Below are 16,550 nucleotides of genomic sequence, written 5' to 3'. Positions count from 1 at the left end.
TGATTAGCATAAGTGTTACAATAACCAACATATGCTAATAACAGTTAATTAGGCTCAAAAGATTTGTCTCGCGGTTTCTAGGTTAGCCGTGAAATTTGTTTTTTCATTCGTGTCCGAAAACCCTTTCTAATATCCGGTTAAACGTTCGATGTGATGTTTTTGTCAAAAAAATTTTAACAACTAAACACCACCTAACAGAAGTTATAGAATCAATGATGAAGTTCATCCTCGTTGCGCCCTCGCCAGATCCATCTTCTTCTGCCATGCGGCCCATCACTGAACGTGCGGCCCGTTATGGCTAAATGATTGGGCTGGAACATGATTTCAGCCCGTTGTAGTGGTGGGCTATATGTAACGGACCGGCTAATGGCCACCGGCTCCGATCGCCACCGCGCGTCGGGCTGGTCCCGCACGGCACCGAGTCCCGAAGAGATCACCACCTCGTGAGGCGGACGTGTCGGTGTCGGCATGGTTCGCTCGCCACACGTCCCGAAGGCTCGCGCGACAAAAACACTCCAGGTCGAACCGGACGGCGCGATCTCGAGTCCAGACGATTTTAGCCGCGAGCGTGCGTGTCCATATGCGACGCACGCAGACGCAGCGTCGTACGTAGAGCACAGCACGTGATGGCGCAGGGGAGCATCACAGGGCTCACAGCGGCAGGGTCCAGTCCAAACATGGCATGAACTGAGTGAGATCGGAAGGAACTGGACTGTGAAAAGCGGCCACCAAGACAACAACAACAGGTAAAAAACACGACACGGGGGTGAACTGCGAAGTGGAGTGGAGTAGTATGTCCGAAACACAAAGCTGCTACTACGAAAGAATATCTCTAGATCTCTCCTCTACTACTACTACTTGCATCGCGTTTGCACCCAATACAACACGAGCGCACATGGTAGCCACACGAGGGGGAGTTCGTCAGTTGAATAATAGAGAGCGGCAAACTACTGGAGCAGTACTGATGATCGATCAAAACCAGCAGGGGAGACGCGGGCCGGAAAGGCGGGCGAGACAAGCACCAACTCCGGCCGGAGCGTGCGCCCCCACCAACACCACCACCATCGATCACCGCCGACGAGACGGAATCCGCTGCCCTTTTAGTCGGCAAGCTCTTAGATGAGATGGAGTAGGAACGGCGCGGCGGCGACGGCGAGGAGGGAGGCGGTGACGGCGGCCAGCTGGGAGCGCGCCGGGGCGGCCTCGTTGTAGTCGGGGTTCATGGCGCCGGCGGACGGGCCGTACGCGCCGCCAAACGGTGGGCTCACCGCGCCTCCCTGGGTGCCGGTCGTCGACCCCGGCGTCGTGACCCCGGTGCCGGCACCAGTGCCTGTGCCCATGCCTGCTCCGGTGCCGGTTCCAGTGCCTACCCCTGTGCCGGTGCCCGCACCACCAGTGCCAGTGCCAACGCCGGTGCCAGCGCCGGCGCCGCCTGTGCCTACTCCAGTGCCGCCGGTGCCGACGCCGCCTGTGCCAGTGCCGGTTCCAGTTCCAGTGCCGACGGCGCTGCACACAAAAATTCAGATACGCAGTAGTGAGCAAAGAAACTTATACTTCACAAATGTTGACATCGTGCACCAAGAAATTGGAACATGCTTAGACTGGAGAAAGCTAATCTGAGTGGAGTGCATATGCAGATACTGATGAGCTGTGTGCAGGTACAATGTACTTTGAGATAGGGTAGCGCGGCGGCCGGGACCCCGGCAAGCCGCTTTCATCCTTTGTTGCTTTAAGCTACAATTAGAAGATCCGTTTCAGATGACTTTAATTTCACATGGGCAAGAACCGTATGCAAAGTTGCAAACCAACTACGAGCTACAAGTATGTATTGCCAGTGCTGCTTTTGCATGGAAAGATGCAATCTTTCCCTAGCACTGAACATATCGCCTCACTAGAGTATTCCAGGTTTGCCGCTGCCAACTTGCAAATTTGCAATTAGTGGATGCAGATACAGTATATACCCTAGATTAGCGAGGGCCTCGTGGAATTAAAAATCGGTCCGTTGAGTAAGTACGGCCGTGCGTGCTCACAATAAAAGAATCTAGATTGATGCAAAGTAATCGGATTAAAGTATCAAGCCACACCACAGATTGCTCAAGTTACTCTCATTTCTTTCCAGGTTCAAGAACTCTAGTCAATCACAAATATCATATCACCCTAGTCCAGTCTGGAACACGAACACAGCTAAGGATGTAGTGAAAAAAATGGGAGCTTTATGGGTACCTGGCGGAGGCGGGGTACTTGCAGTTGCCGGAGCTGGGGTCGGTGGTGGTGAGGGTGGCGACGCCGCCGAAGTCGCAGGTGGCGCCGATGGGGCTGTTCTTCTGGAAGTAGCTGTTGGTGGCGTAGGAGCAGTGCGCCACGATGGTGCTGGGCTGGGAGCACGCCCCGGTCGGCATGATCTGGGTGCAGTCGGCGCCGCGCCAGCACGCGTAGTCGATCGCCTTCTGCATCGCCGCCGGACTCTGGTCGGGCTTGCACACGCAGAACGCCCCATCTGAAACGGTCCAACACAGGTTAGCCCAAATCGGCACTAGCTAGTCTAGCAAAGTTCAGAGCCTCGATCTGATTCAAATCTAACTGAATCTTTCCCCCATCGACATTTTTACTGTCCATACAAGAACAAAAAGGGAAACACAGAAGGCGATGGACTGACTAGTGCTATACAACTATGCAAGAAAATCGTCGGCGGCGGTAACAAAGTTTCAGAAACAAGAAAAGCGCAAGAACATTAACAAGCCATTGCTCCAAGCAAAGATCTCAAATGATGCTAAAAAAGGGTGAGAAAAGAAAAAAAAATCTAGAACCAACACAAGTTTTTGCGTCTTTTTCCTACAGAGGATGCAGCAGGCTTGGGGTTGGGCCTCACCTGAGCCTGTGGACATGGCCAGCAAGAGCAGCAGCAGCAGTGGAATCGCCATGGCTGGCAGCAAGAAGCTCGAGCTACCAAGCTTCTCCCCCAAGGTCTGCAGAGAGAGAGAGAGAGGTAGAGACCGACCGCTCGGTGTGGGGAGCCGGGAGGAGTGGCGTGGTGGTGGTGCAGTGGCAGTGCTGTCAACCTCACCGGGGGCGTGTCCTTTTTATCGGCGAGCCAAGCCGCGCCGCACCGAGCAACAGACCGACCGACCATGCGTCCGTCGTTAATTTTCTTCTGCAGTTTGCAGCGCTCCTCGTCAGCGTGGCAGCGTCGTGTGTCACAGTGCGTGCGAGCGTGCGTGACCGTGCAGTGCAGGGGCACCCCGCCTTTGGGCGAGGCGCCGCCGTGTCCGCACGCCAACGGCATTATTTTTCTCGTCTCGTCTCGTCGCGGTGGCCGTAGGCGGTGAGGTGGTGTGACTCATCTATCTCTTTTCTCTCGCAAAGCGAAAGGAGGAAGAGACGGGCGTGCAAGTGCGGCGGTACAGTACAGCGCCCCCTGGGCTGCGCTGTCCTGCTTTGGCGTGGCATGGCATGGGCGACGATGCGGCACTCGCTCGGGGTTGGGAAGGGGTGGCTTTACGGTGCTTTTTGGACAGGAAAAGTGGCGGTGGTGATTGATGTCTAGGGCCAATCTGAGGGGGTCTAACGTTCGGATTCTCGGTTTTTTTTAATCGATTAGTTTTGGTGTATATTCGTTGTTTATTCCGGCATTAACTTAACAGTCTCGGATTAAATAACGGATATCCCCGCCTATGTTCTCTGTAAGGCAAAAGGGATGTGTGTGTTCTACAGGGGTGTTGATGGACCACTGGGGAAGCCTCGAACCATCACTTGGTGAATATATTCGTTTTCTTTTTACTTCACTCGATTGTTCGGGCATTCAAGGTGCGAACTACTCTAAGAGCGTATAATAAGAGGCTATACACCGGCTAAACGTTGAGGTTGAGTAGAAAGAGTGAGAAGCGGCCATAAGAGTAAGTTCAATAGTATAGACAACTGCTAGTTTCAATTTATTTGTAGTCAATATTATGGAAAATATTGAATAGGGAGAGAAACTATATGATCTGTTATGATTTGTTGTATTTTATTGTATATTACACTGATCCTCATGAGTTCATTTATAGGATACATAGGAGATAGGAGATAGAAACTTGAAGTACAAGATAAATATTTTATCGTATCTCTCTAGAATTTTATCTTTATCTCTACAGTTTCTATTGGACTCCGTTATATCTAATCGTATGTATCTATATCTCTAACATTCCCCCTCAGTCGTAATGGAGCAAAGCGAACGATTGCGACTGGATTTGAAATCTTGTGTTTCACCGTCTTTTCTTCTTTGTTTTCTCCATCATCAATTGCATCTCTGATGGAGAGTCCTCCATCTTGGTGACTGCGTCCTCTTCTGTGTCGTCTCGGTCTTCCACCTTGGTGACTACGTCTCCTTCTGTGTCGTCTCTTGTCTCTCTCCTCTATTCCCTCCCGTAGTCATAGCGGGAGTGTCATGAACGAGAGCAATGACACGAACGCTTTTGACTGGAGTTATCGAGGATGATTTATTGTAATTTATATCGAGGTAGTCGATCATGTTGTAGTCGTGGTCGTTGTAGACATGGTAGTTGATATAGCCGCATATAGCCGAAGGCAAAAAAAAAGGAGACGGAGCTACGATCATAGATGAGGCACCTTGCAGATATCAGAGGATGCCGTTGGAAACGTTTTTGCATATGTCAGAGGATGTACTTGGGTCATCTTGCAGATGTCAGAGAACGTTGTTGACGTCGGGTCACCAATTTTTTGTTGTACTTCGTACGCCGTGTAGGAGATCACCACCATAGCGATGCCAGGTTGATGTAGTTTTTATCCGTCGTAGATGACGCGGTCGATAACATCGTTGATGAAGCGTCTTGCAGAGATTTTTGTCAGAGGACGCGAGATGAATGTCCATCATTATGGACGAAGCAATGACGTGTTGTTCCCATGTTGACGTAGACCATCAGTGATGTATCGATGCATGTTCTTGACGGACGTAGAGGCTTGGTAAAGACGTCGGTTACATAGCTAATTGAAAGAACAATAAATGCATGCAATGTATCTGTGCTTTTGCGCTAGAAATTGACATGATGCATGGCTGCAGTCGTTGTTGTTGAACTGCGGGATCTCTTGTCGCCAAGCCAAAGCTCAATTGCTTGCCGTCGAAGAAGTTGACGATGGATGGAGACGTCGCCATCTTACCGTGGAAAAATCCACGATGCACGCGCGGACGATCTTGCCACCTAGCATGCATAGGCGCCGATCTGTTGGATGGGCTCGCCGCCGGCGAGCTGCGGCCGGCGTGTCGGCGTTGTCTCAAACTCGGCGACTGGTATTAGCATCTAGGCTCTGATACCACGTGGAAAATATTAAATAGGGAGAGAAACTATATGATCTATTGTGATTTGTTGTATTCTATTGTATATTACATAGGATACATAAACTTGGACTACAAGATAAATATTCTATCGTATCTCTATAGGATTTTATCTTTATCTTTAGAATTTCTATTGGACTCCGTTATCTCTAACCGTATATATCTATATCTCTAACAAATATAGCCAATTCATACAGTAGTTATCTACAAAATATATACCACATTCTCCCACCTGTTATATATATATATCGTATCTTGAAGTCTGTGTTGTAGCTGACTATAAATCTATAGCTCGTTGTCCTTCTCTCTCCTCTCTTATCTCTTTAAAATATGTTTATAGCTGGCTATAGTCTTCTATTGTACCTGCTCTATGCTTATAGCCAGCTATAGCACAAGAACTAAGAAAACCTATGAGTGAGACAAGTGAGTCATGTATTAATCATAAACAGCTAACTATTATATGAGTCGGCTGAGAGAAGGCTAAAAAAATTGACTATATTTATTAGCCTTGCTCTAAAGAACTCATTGGAAAATCTAAAGAAATATCAAAATATTTTTAAAAAACTTTTAAACATAACTACAGTATAGTGTAGTGTAATTAAGTTCTAAATTGGATGTGTCATGTTACTTACTTAAGTAGTATACTCCGTCCCAGAATAAATTTGCTGGATGAATGTGGTAATGGTAAATACACTGTAGCTACTTAAAGTTGTATGGTGAGGTGCATGTGGCAAATCCATTGGGTCGTGCATTTGAAACCCAAATCCTGCATGTGCATGTAGCTATTTAAAAAATTAAAAAAATAGATTTATTTGATCTTCTAAAATAATTTCTATATAGATTTTTTTAACAAAACACATTAAAAAGCGAGCTAACAGAAGCCGAGAATCAATTTAGCTGGATAGGGTGAAAAGAACACGCCGCCGTGATGGAATGGTAGTTCCCAAATTCTTTACGAAGATGTCAGATTTGGGCCTGCTCTTCCCAACATGGGCCTTGACACTTTGCTCCATAAGGCCTCAGGATTCTTTTCAGCCCGGCCCAGATCGAAAGCCGCGACGACAAATCCTGCTCGTCTTCCGCTTCTCCGCTCTGTCCTTCCAGCTCCCTCCCCCTCCTCCTGCTGCTCCCGGCGTTGCTAGGGCTCGGTCGCGGTGGCGAAGGCGAAAGGTTCGGAGATGGAGGCGGCCGCCGACGAGGAGCAGGAGGGGATCTCCGCCCAGTCGCCGGCCCAGGCGCCGCTGTCGTCCGCCTCGTCCCTTCCCAAGGTCGCACCCGCCCCTAGGGCCTAATTACTTCTTCATCGGTCCATAGCTCCTCCTCCCCTTTTTTTTGGTGTTCTTGCCGACAGCGGGTGTGCCTGGACGGACGCGTCCGTGGATGCTTTCTGAGGTTGATTCTCCTCCTCCTTGTGTTTTCTTTGATGTACAGGAGCAATCGCAGGTGGAGCTGGAGCTGCGGGTGCTTCAGGCTCTCGAGTTCTACCCTCCCTCCAAACTGAAAGGTTAAAATGCTCTGACAATATGCCATTTTTTAGACAAAGAAAGAGAGAACAGCTCTATGCGATGGTGGAGGTTGGCTCCTCCATCTTGATATCGCAGCTGCCCATCTACCGCAGCTAAGAGTATTTGTAGGTCCGTGATCAATTAGTTTTGGAATTATGTCTGCCACGATCAGTTTGGAGATGGTATTGACAGCGATAGTAACATCTAAAAGAGGAAAAAAATGAATGGACATCATTTCTATTCCATCATATCTATATCTCCACAGGGCGTAGTACCAAGTTCATTCCTGTGCACTGCACCACCCTTTAAAATCCTCATTTTCAGAATGTTACTGTTTAATAAATTACAAACGTAGGAGTTTATTGTTGATACGGAACTAAAGTAGGTGGAGTGGATCCCCTCGCTCATGTATTGGGAAAAGAACTTGGACATCTATACCAACTCATGAAAGTATGGATGTGGGTTATGCATAATTCTTGTGGGCCTTATCCTCTTTTCAGGGCCCGATGCGATGCTTCTGCTTTGAAAATCGAAAATTCACTAAGTTGCCTATCTCGTTGGTTTTGCTGATAAAGCTCATAATCAAGTCGTACTTGTACAATTTTATTTTGAGTTTACCATAAACTCACTGTATCTTCTTTTAAAGGGTGTAGTGGTAGTGGTGAGTGCTGAATCTGCCACTAGCCCACCACTAACTCCCTATTTTTGGAAACAAAAAAGGACAGCATGGGACAAAAGGACCCACATGTCAACCACACTGACCAACTCTACTTTTTTGGAAAGGAAAAATGACTGTGGAAAAGGGTTCATATGTTAATAACAAATATATGCAGTAACTAGGAGATGGTATATGCAGAAAATCATTGTAATAATGGGTTACTGATAATGTTCTTTAATTAAAATCCTATTGCTACGCACGGACAATATGCTAGTATTGCTAGAAATTGCTACTCCTAGTTAACTAATATAATCAAATGTTAGTTAACACACGATAATATTTGAGCACTACTGCACCATTAGTTATTTAGATTCATGAATAAGGATGACCAATCTGGAAATCAGTAACCATCTGAACTGATCTGGTGAACCATCAATACTAAGTTTAACACAATGCAATGGAAGTCACAAGAGCATGGCAAGCACTACTGAGTTGAATAGACTTGAGTGAAGTGTACTGGCGGTCCTTAAGCTTGTCACAATGCGTCATCTAGGTCTCTATACTTGTCATTCATTCATTGAAAATTCGTTCATTTACCTCCAGAATTTGTTATTTGTTCACTGTATACAAAATTTCTGTAATATCATACATTCATAGTTGTCTTAGAAAAGCCCATCATGAATCATGTAAGGCAAATAGGAAGGGAGAGAAGGGAGGCGGCAACCACGTCAGCACCAGGTAGGATCCCAGAGGGTACATGTTAATTTTGGACCGGGTCGACACACTTACATAAGTTATGAAACCTATATATGCCTTTTCAAAGTATTGGGACCCAGATGATAACTTGACAAGCTTAGGGACCGCTGGTACAGTTTAATCAATAGAATTAATATTACTTTGCAGCTTGAGTTTTCTATTCTTTTTATAGGGCTGAGATAATTTGGCTTTGTAAATCGCATTGCTGATGCACTTGATTCAATTTATCCGATTGGTAGCTAATTGTTTAGATGTAGCTATGCTGATTATCCTTGTTGCATCACATCCCATTAGTATGTGCAAATCTATGTACTGTTCTATGTAACTGAACAATATCAGTTGACCAAGTAGGAATTTAGGATAATATCACATAAATTGAATTTCCACAAGACTTTTTGTTGTGGCCTGTATGTATCTTCCTCACCATTACGGTGGGGTATTATGGTCCACATTTTAGGGAGTACTTACATTTAGGAGATCTTATTTCACTAGATGAAAGGGTAAATTAGGAACAAACTATAAAATGGAATAGAACATGCAGCCCAGTTAACTAAAGAAACTCAAACTATTAACTGAGCTGGAGGATGAACCATGGTGGTTACTGTTTAGTGGTCTTTCAGTTAAAAATTCTTCCTATCATTAGATATTTCTGACAGTAAGTACTTTCTTGTCTATGATAATGAAATGCATAGTCATCCATATGTCATGATACCCTGTGATATCTGATACATCTTCTGTTCTGTATTTTTGTGGATTTGATTGTTCTTTATTGTAATTCTGGGCGTTAGTTTTAGGTAGTTTTAAGGGATGGTCATCTTTATTTTGACATTTACATTGCTTTCAGTTATTGGCTATGGTAACTTTTACTAAAATGGCATTGTCTTTTGAGAACTGTGCAGCAGATAACTTGCTAAGTTTTCTGAGGAAGATCTTTTGCTCTTATATGCTAAATATAAATCTGCTGTACCTTTTTGTAGGCATCCATCGTCACTTTGTTCTCTATGGTCTGATGGAATACTTGAGAAAAAGGTGATGATATGTTCAATTTGATCTCTGCTTCAATGAAAATTGTGATCTGAGCTTACCATCTGTAAATTCCATCAGCCTTGATAGACAATTCTCTGCTGATGAAGTTTTGCAGCTACTGGACCGATTCTTCAACCTAGAAATGCTGGTAATTTGAAATAGCAATAACTTCTATCTCATTTCTATGTCTCTTTGAATATGTTTTTTTTTGTTTCCTGTCTACATGGAATTAATTATATTTTGATCTATGGGTAAGCATACGACTTGTTTGTGGAGTCCCTAACACACTTTTGATGCATGGCTTGAACAAATGCAGAAACCAGAGGACGATGACAAGGATAACCTCACTCAGGCAGAAGAGTTTTCCTTACCAGAAAGCTTTTTCAACAAGGACGACTGATAGCTAGTGACCCTGCAGTACACCATCCTTCGCAATTTGACAGAAAGGTACCATAGTTTGCCCCTGACCTTGTCCAGTAAAATTTGTAGGCCGTCGTGCTGGATTTCACAGTTTTGCTTTCATCTTGCAGGTATTATGAATTTCTACTCTGCTCCAGGTGCTCTTAGCTGCGTAGACATATTTTGATGGCCGACTGAAGAAACACGTTTGCCTTGCTGTCGCTCGTAGTGCTTGCGTACTGACTTGTACAGCTTTGGTTGACTTAGGAAAAATGCAGTCAATGGTACCGGATCGAGATTTCAGTGCCGTTAACTCGCGTGCTGTTTCGTTCTACGAATGCACAAGCATTTATTTATCCGTTCTCTAGCCGAGAAGATGTTTGATGCTTTGTGCCTTTGTCGCAATGGCGTCTCAACGGCAACTTCTTTCCTTTAAGATCGTTGCATCAGAACGGAAATGTCTTTTGACCGCTCAGCTGTTTCGTTGTTTTTTGCGAGTACCACCAGAAATCCATGACGACAAAATTTTTAAGCCATGCTCACGAGTACAACGTTCGAGAGATGAGCAGTCATAAATCCGGAATAATCGGAGATCTGACTAGATCAATAACACAAACAGCTTGTTTTTGGTCAAGTTTTAGAGAGAAATCAAACTGCACTTTAATTTTTTGACTAATTATTAACGGTTCCAAATCCTGTATTAGAACTGTGGGATTGTCGGAGCACCATAGTTGAGACGAGAAAATGGACATCATGCCACGTTCAAATAGTGGTTTCGTTAGAATGTCATTCTGAAAACACATTCCTTTAAAATGCTATAACGAGTGAGTGCTTCTAGCTACTTGCCATTTTTTCTGTTTTTTTGAGTTTTTCAAATTTTTTGGCTTAGGTGACGTAACGAAAATGCCCTTAGTTTCAGTTGAATGAAACGTGTTGGTCGCCATTTGAGCTAGCATCTTCTTTCTTCCAGGAAGCACGGGGGCGACACGACCGCCGGGGGCACATTTCATTTAAGTAGAACGGCATTTTCATCACATCACATGACTTATAAGCCAAAAAAATTTAAAAACTTAAAAAACTTAAAAAAATAGCAAACTGGTTGGAAGCACTCACTCGATATAACATTTCAAAGAAACACGTTTTCAAAATGACATTCTAACGAAATCATTATTTAAATATGGCACCATGTCTATTTTCTCGGTGAGATGAGACCCGAGTCGGCACGGCACGAAACTCTCCGAAAAGGCCCAAAAAAAAACCACGGGCGAGCCGCCGGGGCCGGCCGCCGAGGAAGTCCACGGGCTACCAGACCAGACGATAAACCCCGTGCAGAGCCCAAGGCGGGCCCACCCGTCAGCGAGGGAAACCGCGACGTGCTGCGTGGTGCGCGCCAGTGCGTGACAGGGCGGGCCGGCGGGTCCGCCGGTGGAAGCACGTGGGCGCGCTGCGGCGCTTCTCACTTGGCTTTCCAAAGCGCATCCGCTTTCCTTTCCTTTCCCCGACCCACCTCTCGCTGCTCCTCCTCCTCCGCCTCCCGATGCGCGACTCCCCCACCGCCGCCGCCGCCGCCGCCGCCGCCGCCGCGCTCCATCCCGTGCCGATCTGATCCGGTCGTCGCGCGGAAAATGCCTCGTCAACACCACCACCTCCACCACGAGCCGCCCCCGCCCGCCTGCTGCTGCGCCTGCGGCGGGGGATGCGGCGGCGGCGGCGGCGGCTTCCCCGCGCCGGCCAGCTGCTACTGCTACTACCCCGCGCCGCCCGCGCCCGCCTCCGCCTCCGACCACCTCCTCCACGCCATCGCGGCCCACCTCCTCCTCGGCTCCGCGTCCCCGGCCCCGGCTACCCCGCCGCCGCAGCCACATCCACAGCCCCAGACCCAGCCGCCGCCTCCCGCCGCGGCGCACCACGCGTACCCCTACCCCAGCAAGTACCAGTACCAGTACCAGCAACCCAAACCCCAGCCGCAGACCAACCCGTCCGAGCACAGCCACGTCGTGCTCCACTCGCTCCTGCGCCGCGTGGCCGCGCTCGAGTCCACCCTCCCGCACTGTTTCACCTCACCGCCCGTGCCGCCCCCGCTCCGTCCGAACCTTCGTCACCGCCGCGTGGCCGCGCACCAGGAGGAGGAAGAGGACGACGACGACGATGACGAGGAGGAGGATACTCCGCCCTCACCGCCGCCGCGGCAACGGCGTGCGCGGGCTCCGCCTTCACCTGCGAGGGAGCGCGCGGCGAGGACGATCCAGGCACACTTCCGCCGCTTCCTGGCGCGGCGGTCCCGCACGCTGCGCCACCTGAAGGAGCTCGCCATCCTCCGTTCCAAGGCCGCCGCGCTCCGGGGTTCGCTCTCCGGCCGAGGCAGGGTGGGCGACCCCGCCGTCATCTCCGAGGCCGCAATGGCCCTCCTCTTCCATCTCGACGCGATCCAGGTGATGCAAACCGTCCCATGATTTTGTTCGATTAGGTCGGCACTTCATTGGAATGGAGTTCTGATTTTAGGTCTCTGATTAGGGCGGGGACCCGATGATCCGGGAGGGGAAACGCGCAGTGAGCCGGGAACTCACCCGGATCTTGGAGTTTGCTGACAAGGTGCTAGTCAAAGAGCATGGGGAGATTGCAAAAAATGGCGCATTGGACTGTAACGACTACCATGAAGGTTGCAGTGGCGCAAACAAGAAGAAGGTGAGCTTCTGCAGTAATGGCAAAGTCCAAGAGCTGCATTACGAGGCAGTCGCAGAGGAAGAGCATTGCAGTGATGCTGAGGAGAGCTCTGAGACCTCCAGCTCTGCTGAAGCTGATGAGAGGAAGCGCACATACAGCAAGAAGAGCGCTAATGGCAAGCCCGGCCTTGCTGCGCCAGCGCCTGTGTACATGGAGTCAAGGAGGATTGACGGGGAAAGGAGATAACCTTCGGTTTGCATCCTGTGATGCGGCTTCAGGTTTAGAATCATGTGGATTTTCGTGATGTTTTTACATTCCTACTGTTGTTTATTTTTCACTGATATTTCCTGAGGAGAGGTTGGCACTTTTCAGATGGAGTTTTGATCTTTGGAACTAGGAGCCTAAGACTGTTGTATGCTCAATTTCCCTCGGTGTTTATGGCCTTTGTTGCTGGGTGTACAATTGCACTGTTAACTTAAGCCATTGATAATTCTAGCTTGAAACTTTTGTGCACTAAAGATACCCTGCTTCATGTGGCATCTTGTATAAGTCTGTCAATCACTCTGTCCCCATTTTGATTAATCGAAATTGCTCGCACTACACTGAATTTATGATGTTACTACTACCTGAAGAAATCACTATCTACTACCTTGGCTGAGCTTCCATCTTCGTTCATTGCCTATCTCATGTTGATTAACATTCTGGCAGGTTTGGTTGTATTTATGCTTATTACTTAACTTTTATAGCTGCTTCCCCAGAGCTTGAGCAAGTCCATTAATCGACTTCTTCAGCCAATGTTGTTTTATTTCATCTTTTGGCACTGGTATTTGTTTGATGAATGAAACCACACTCATTTCAGAACCTAAGTGAATTCATCTAAAAAGAACCCAAGTGAATTTCATTTGGGGCTTGTTGTTGTCTTCTAGTATTGTTTGGTTTAAGCACAAATCTCAGCATACGCCACTGGCAAATTAATGGTTATGGAGGACCTGAAAGAAAATCTAGAATGGTTGCTATGGGCACAAATGTTACAATTTTCCTAGAGCTGTCATTTCTTCAGCATAAACTGATTTCTCCACACTTTCGACTGTCCTGTGATGCCACGGGTGACTGGTGACTGTTCCATCCAGGCCATGCCCAAAGGACGCAACAGTTGGCCTGGATCTCATCCGAGCTTTTGTATTTGCTATAGCTGGACCGGCAAAAGGAACATGAGTGATGCAAACTCAAATGGCCGTACTGCTGTACAGGTTTGATAAAACAGTGAATGCAAAGTGCCAGTAACAGTTAGGGCATGTGATTTACCTGAGAGTAAGCTGGTGAACTTTTTATGATATCTCTAAAGACCGAAAAGAGAGGAAAAAAAAATGTTACTTCTTATTTTGTTTTCTTGGTGGCAATTACGCAAGAGAAGTGGCTTACATATCGCCCGTGCATCAATCAAATTATCGCGTTAAAACCATTAGAGTCTCCTACGAAGATTTCTCTAAAATTTTATGACAAAATCAATAGAAAGGGAACTAAAACTTTGTCTAACTTGTTCAAATCCCTTTAACCTCATTAGCTAGACCCATCACCGCTGTTGAAATAATCTATTGTTTAGTAACAAGTTTAATTTTCTTGCATCTTTTTGATCTTGTTTGCACGGACTAGCTGACTATTGCACCAGGGGTTAAATACATTTGTTGCACCTATTAACATCCACATCGTAAGGTCATACACCACGAGCGTAATTTACTCTCTGGTTAATACAGGTTTAGCTTATTGTGTGTTAATTTAGCATCGAGAACACATGGAATTTGTGAATTGGGTATAGCTCATTTGATTAGGCTCTTCGTGCTATAACATTTGCCGTGGATTAGTCCGAGAATTAACACAAATACTCGTATTATGATTGACTATTTCGTTAGTGATGTGTGACTTAGCATTTGTTTTTTAATGATATGTGACATTTCACTCGACACCCAAACAACCGTAGTGACCTCTATCACAGGGGAGGGTTAGTTTGTGTGCACGTCTCGGATACGAGTGTCAGTGACATTCCTCTCAACACTAAGGCCATCATCATGACGTCATATTAGCGATGGCTAATGGCTGTGAATCGACCCGCTGGTATTTTAAGTTCAACTCTAGTTTCACTAAATAAATTAAATTATATTTTATTATAAAACTTAGTTAATTTTGTTGAATTAGAGCTGACCCTTACCCATGAATCGACCCATGCTATCCTTAAATTGTCATTATAGGTACACGTGTACACGGATATATAATTTGTTATTCTTCCGTTTGTATTGTGAACTGAGAGCGAGTTCAATAGTATAGCCACCTACTAGCTCCAATTCATCTATAGTTAATTTAATAGTCAATTTATACAATAGTGATCTACCCAAATATCAATACACGGTCTCACATGTCATACATACATTTTGTCTTGAAGCACATGTGCAGCTGGCTACAAATTAGTAGTCCATCGTTATTCTCTCTCCTCTCTTATTTTTTTAAAATATACTTACAGCTGGCTAAACCAGCCATTGTACCTGCTCTGAGTAAACCTAAACCTAATGAGCATTATCATGGACTGTCTGCGCTCTCAGGTACTCTCTCTCTCTCTCTCTCTCTCGACATTACGTTCGCAGTGCCGTTCCGTCCACCGGTCGAGTTCCCCCATCACGGCCTGCCTCACGGGTGTTCCTCTCCACGGAGTAAACGCGCACGGGGGCCCTCCGATCCCGACACAAAACTGGCCGTTTCGCTTCGTTTTGGCCCCCGTAAATTGGTTGGGAAATCGGGATCCCGGTCGCGACGCCCACCCAGCAGCTTCACCCGGTTTTAGCACCTTTTCAGGAACAAATTATAAAAATACCGGTTTAAAAATTATTTTCAAAAAATACACGGTTTGCTCCGCGTCATTCGGATTGATACTGAGTTAACTGACTCGGTTCGGCTAATACTCAGTTTCACTATATAATTTATAAAACAATTAACTCGATAAAACGATGCATGAAACAACTATTCACCGTTCCAAGTTTTCTTGTACCATTTTCAAAGCTAAATAAAACATATAATTACTGCTGAAAGTTGAGATCATATGCACCAACCTAGGTGATCATATAGACAATATTTGATTGTATGAAACGCCTTGAGCCCCTCAGTATGAGTTTTATTATATTACTGAGGACTTGGTAATGGTACCCAAACGTTTCATAGGAATTACTTCTCTCTCCTCACAGTTTCATACAAATATTTATTTTTATGCTGATGTGTCAACTAATTAACGTGTATGACACTTTAAAAGCCCTCATTGAGACTGACCTTAATTAGGAATGTTTTGCTGAGCCTTCGTGTGAAGACAAAGGACCGCCGTGTCTTCGTCAAGAATGGCACGGAGAAAAAACAGTCTATTGTTTAAATAAGTTTTAGAATCAGTATATTTTCAAAGTACTCCGTATCTTTTAGAAAAACAAATAGCCTAAATTTCGGCTGGTTCACCACCCTCTCGCCCCGTTTACTTGTTTTTCCAGCTCCTCATGCACCTCACGCCGCTGCCTTTAAAGCCCATCTCCCCCGCGCCGCACGTCCCTCTCCATCTCATCATCATCACGACGCAGCAGCCAGGCCGAAGCCATCCCACCCCACCCTCCCCCCCTTCTTCCACCGTCGTCGTCGTCGTCGTCTCGAGCTCGGCTTCTGTGCTCTGTGTTCGTCCACCAAGAAGGGCGGGGGCTTATGGGGTGGTTGTCGTGGCGGTGGAGCGTCTGCGTCGTCTTCTTGGCGTCGCTGCTCGTCCTCGCCTCCGCGCAGCAGCCGCCGCCGCCGCCGCGGGAGGTGTCCGCCACCGACGTCGACGCGATCGTCTCCAGGATGTGCGGCGCCCCCCGCCCCGCGGGCGTGCCGCCGCTGCCCCTGTGCCACGAGCTGCGCCGCCGCGGGCGCCACCAGCGCCACCGCCGCCGCCCGGCGCCGCTGATGCCGCCGCCAGGGCGCGACGAGGAGGTCGACCTGCGCTACGGCGTAGCCAAGCGGCTCGTCCCAACGGGGCCGAACCCGCTGCACAACTGAGACGGACACCGCCGACGAAGACGGCGGCGAGGCGAGGCGAGGCGTGGTCAGTTCTTGCTTTCTTGGACACGTCGGCGGCCGGGCTCGTGCGTGATCAAGAATCCGCCCATCCACAAGCGACGTCGTCGTCCTCTCTTGTTCTTGCTTTCCGGTA

The 16,550-nt window shown here is 47.3% G+C and overlaps 3 protein-coding genes across 5 annotated transcripts; 2 read left to right on the top strand and 1 right to left on the bottom strand.

Annotated features, from left to right (window-relative positions):
- Window positions 1-747: 747 nt before the first annotated feature.
- Window positions 748-3,117, bottom strand: LOC102703122 (PLASMODESMATA CALLOSE-BINDING PROTEIN 3-like). The gene is made up of 3 exons (XM_040524204.1): window positions 2,870-3,117; window positions 2,224-2,497; window positions 748-1,506 (listed from the first exon to the last, which is right to left on the bottom strand). Exons 1-3 carry the CDS (start codon window positions 2,919-2,921, stop codon window positions 1,116-1,118), a joined length of 717 nt encoding a protein of 238 aa, XP_040380138.1. The 5' UTR covers window positions 2,922-3,117; the 3' UTR covers window positions 748-1,115.
- Window positions 3,118-6,418: 3,301 nt separating this feature from the next.
- Window positions 6,419-10,203, top strand: LOC102702848. 2 transcript variants are annotated; one of them, XM_015837814.2, is made up of 7 exons: window positions 6,419-6,597; window positions 6,761-6,833; window positions 8,192-8,230; window positions 9,226-9,277; window positions 9,353-9,422; window positions 9,591-9,721; window positions 9,805-10,203. In XM_015837814.2, the coding sequence occupies exons 1-6, from the start codon at window positions 6,508-6,510 to the stop codon at window positions 9,672-9,674; spliced, it is 408 nt and encodes a 135-aa protein (XP_015693300.2). In that variant the 5' UTR covers window positions 6,419-6,507; the 3' UTR covers window positions 9,675-9,721; window positions 9,805-10,203. The 2 variants fall into 2 exon arrangements, with proteins under 2 accessions (XP_015693300.2, XP_006654636.2); XM_006654573.3 differs by lacking the exon at window positions 8,192-8,230 and having other exon boundaries at window positions 6,420-6,597.
- Window positions 10,204-11,188: 985 nt separating this feature from the next.
- On the top strand, window positions 11,189-12,855 carry LOC102720991 (BAG family molecular chaperone regulator 8, chloroplastic). Of its 2 annotated transcripts, XM_040524192.1 has the most exons (3): window positions 11,189-12,105; window positions 12,188-12,615; window positions 12,710-12,855. In XM_040524192.1, the coding sequence occupies exons 1-2, from the start codon at window positions 11,299-11,301 to the stop codon at window positions 12,581-12,583; spliced, it is 1,203 nt and encodes a 400-aa protein (XP_040380126.1). In that variant the 5' UTR covers window positions 11,189-11,298; the 3' UTR covers window positions 12,584-12,615; window positions 12,710-12,855. The 2 variants fall into 2 exon arrangements, with proteins under 2 accessions (XP_040380126.1, XP_006655477.3); XM_006655414.3 differs by having other exon boundaries at window positions 12,188-12,855.
- The last annotated feature ends 3,695 nt before the right edge of the window (window positions 12,856-16,550 follow it).

Source organism: Oryza brachyantha, chromosome 5, assembly GCF_000231095.2.
Source record: "Oryza brachyantha chromosome 5, ObraRS2, whole genome shotgun sequence".
Taxonomy (NCBI): domain Eukaryota; kingdom Viridiplantae; phylum Streptophyta; class Magnoliopsida; order Poales; family Poaceae; genus Oryza; species Oryza brachyantha.
The sequence above is the reverse complement of the archived record's forward strand: the minus strand, read 5'-3'. Positions and strand labels throughout refer to the sequence as shown.

What these genes read in the sequence shown, in the direction of transcription:
- LOC102703122 (XM_040524204.1), bottom strand. Translation starts at nt 2,921, where the DNA reads ATGGCGATTCCACTGCTGCTGCTGCTCTTGCTGGCCATGTCCACAGGC. An exon ending in GGCCATGTCCACAGGCTCAG is followed by an intron (nt 2,498 to 2,869) that starts GTGAGGCCCAAC and finishes GGACCGTTTCAG; the next exon opens with ATGGGGCGTTCTGCGTGTGC. An exon ending in AAGTACCCCGCCTCCGCCAG is followed by an intron (nt 1,507 to 2,223) that starts GTACCCATAAAG and finishes TTTTGTGTGCAG; the next exon opens with CGCCGTCGGCACTGGAACTG.
- LOC102720991 (XM_040524192.1), top strand. Translation starts at nt 11,299, where the DNA reads ATGCCTCGTCAACACCACCACCTCCACCACGAGCCGCCCCCGCCCGCC. An exon ending in TCCATCTCGACGCGATCCAG is followed by an intron (nt 12,106 to 12,187) that starts GTGATGCAAACC and finishes GTCTCTGATTAG; the next exon opens with GGCGGGGACCCGATGATCCG.
- LOC102702848 (XM_015837814.2), top strand. Translation starts at nt 6,508, where the DNA reads ATGGAGGCGGCCGCCGACGAGGAGCAGGAGGGGATCTCCGCCCAGTCG. An exon ending in CCGCCTCGTCCCTTCCCAAG is followed by an intron (nt 6,598 to 6,760) that starts GTCGCACCCGCC and finishes TTTGATGTACAG; the next exon opens with GAGCAATCGCAGGTGGAGCT. An exon ending in TCTTCAACCTAGAAATGCTG is followed by an intron (nt 9,423 to 9,590) that starts GTAATTTGAAAT and finishes GAACAAATGCAG; the next exon opens with AAACCAGAGGACGATGACAA.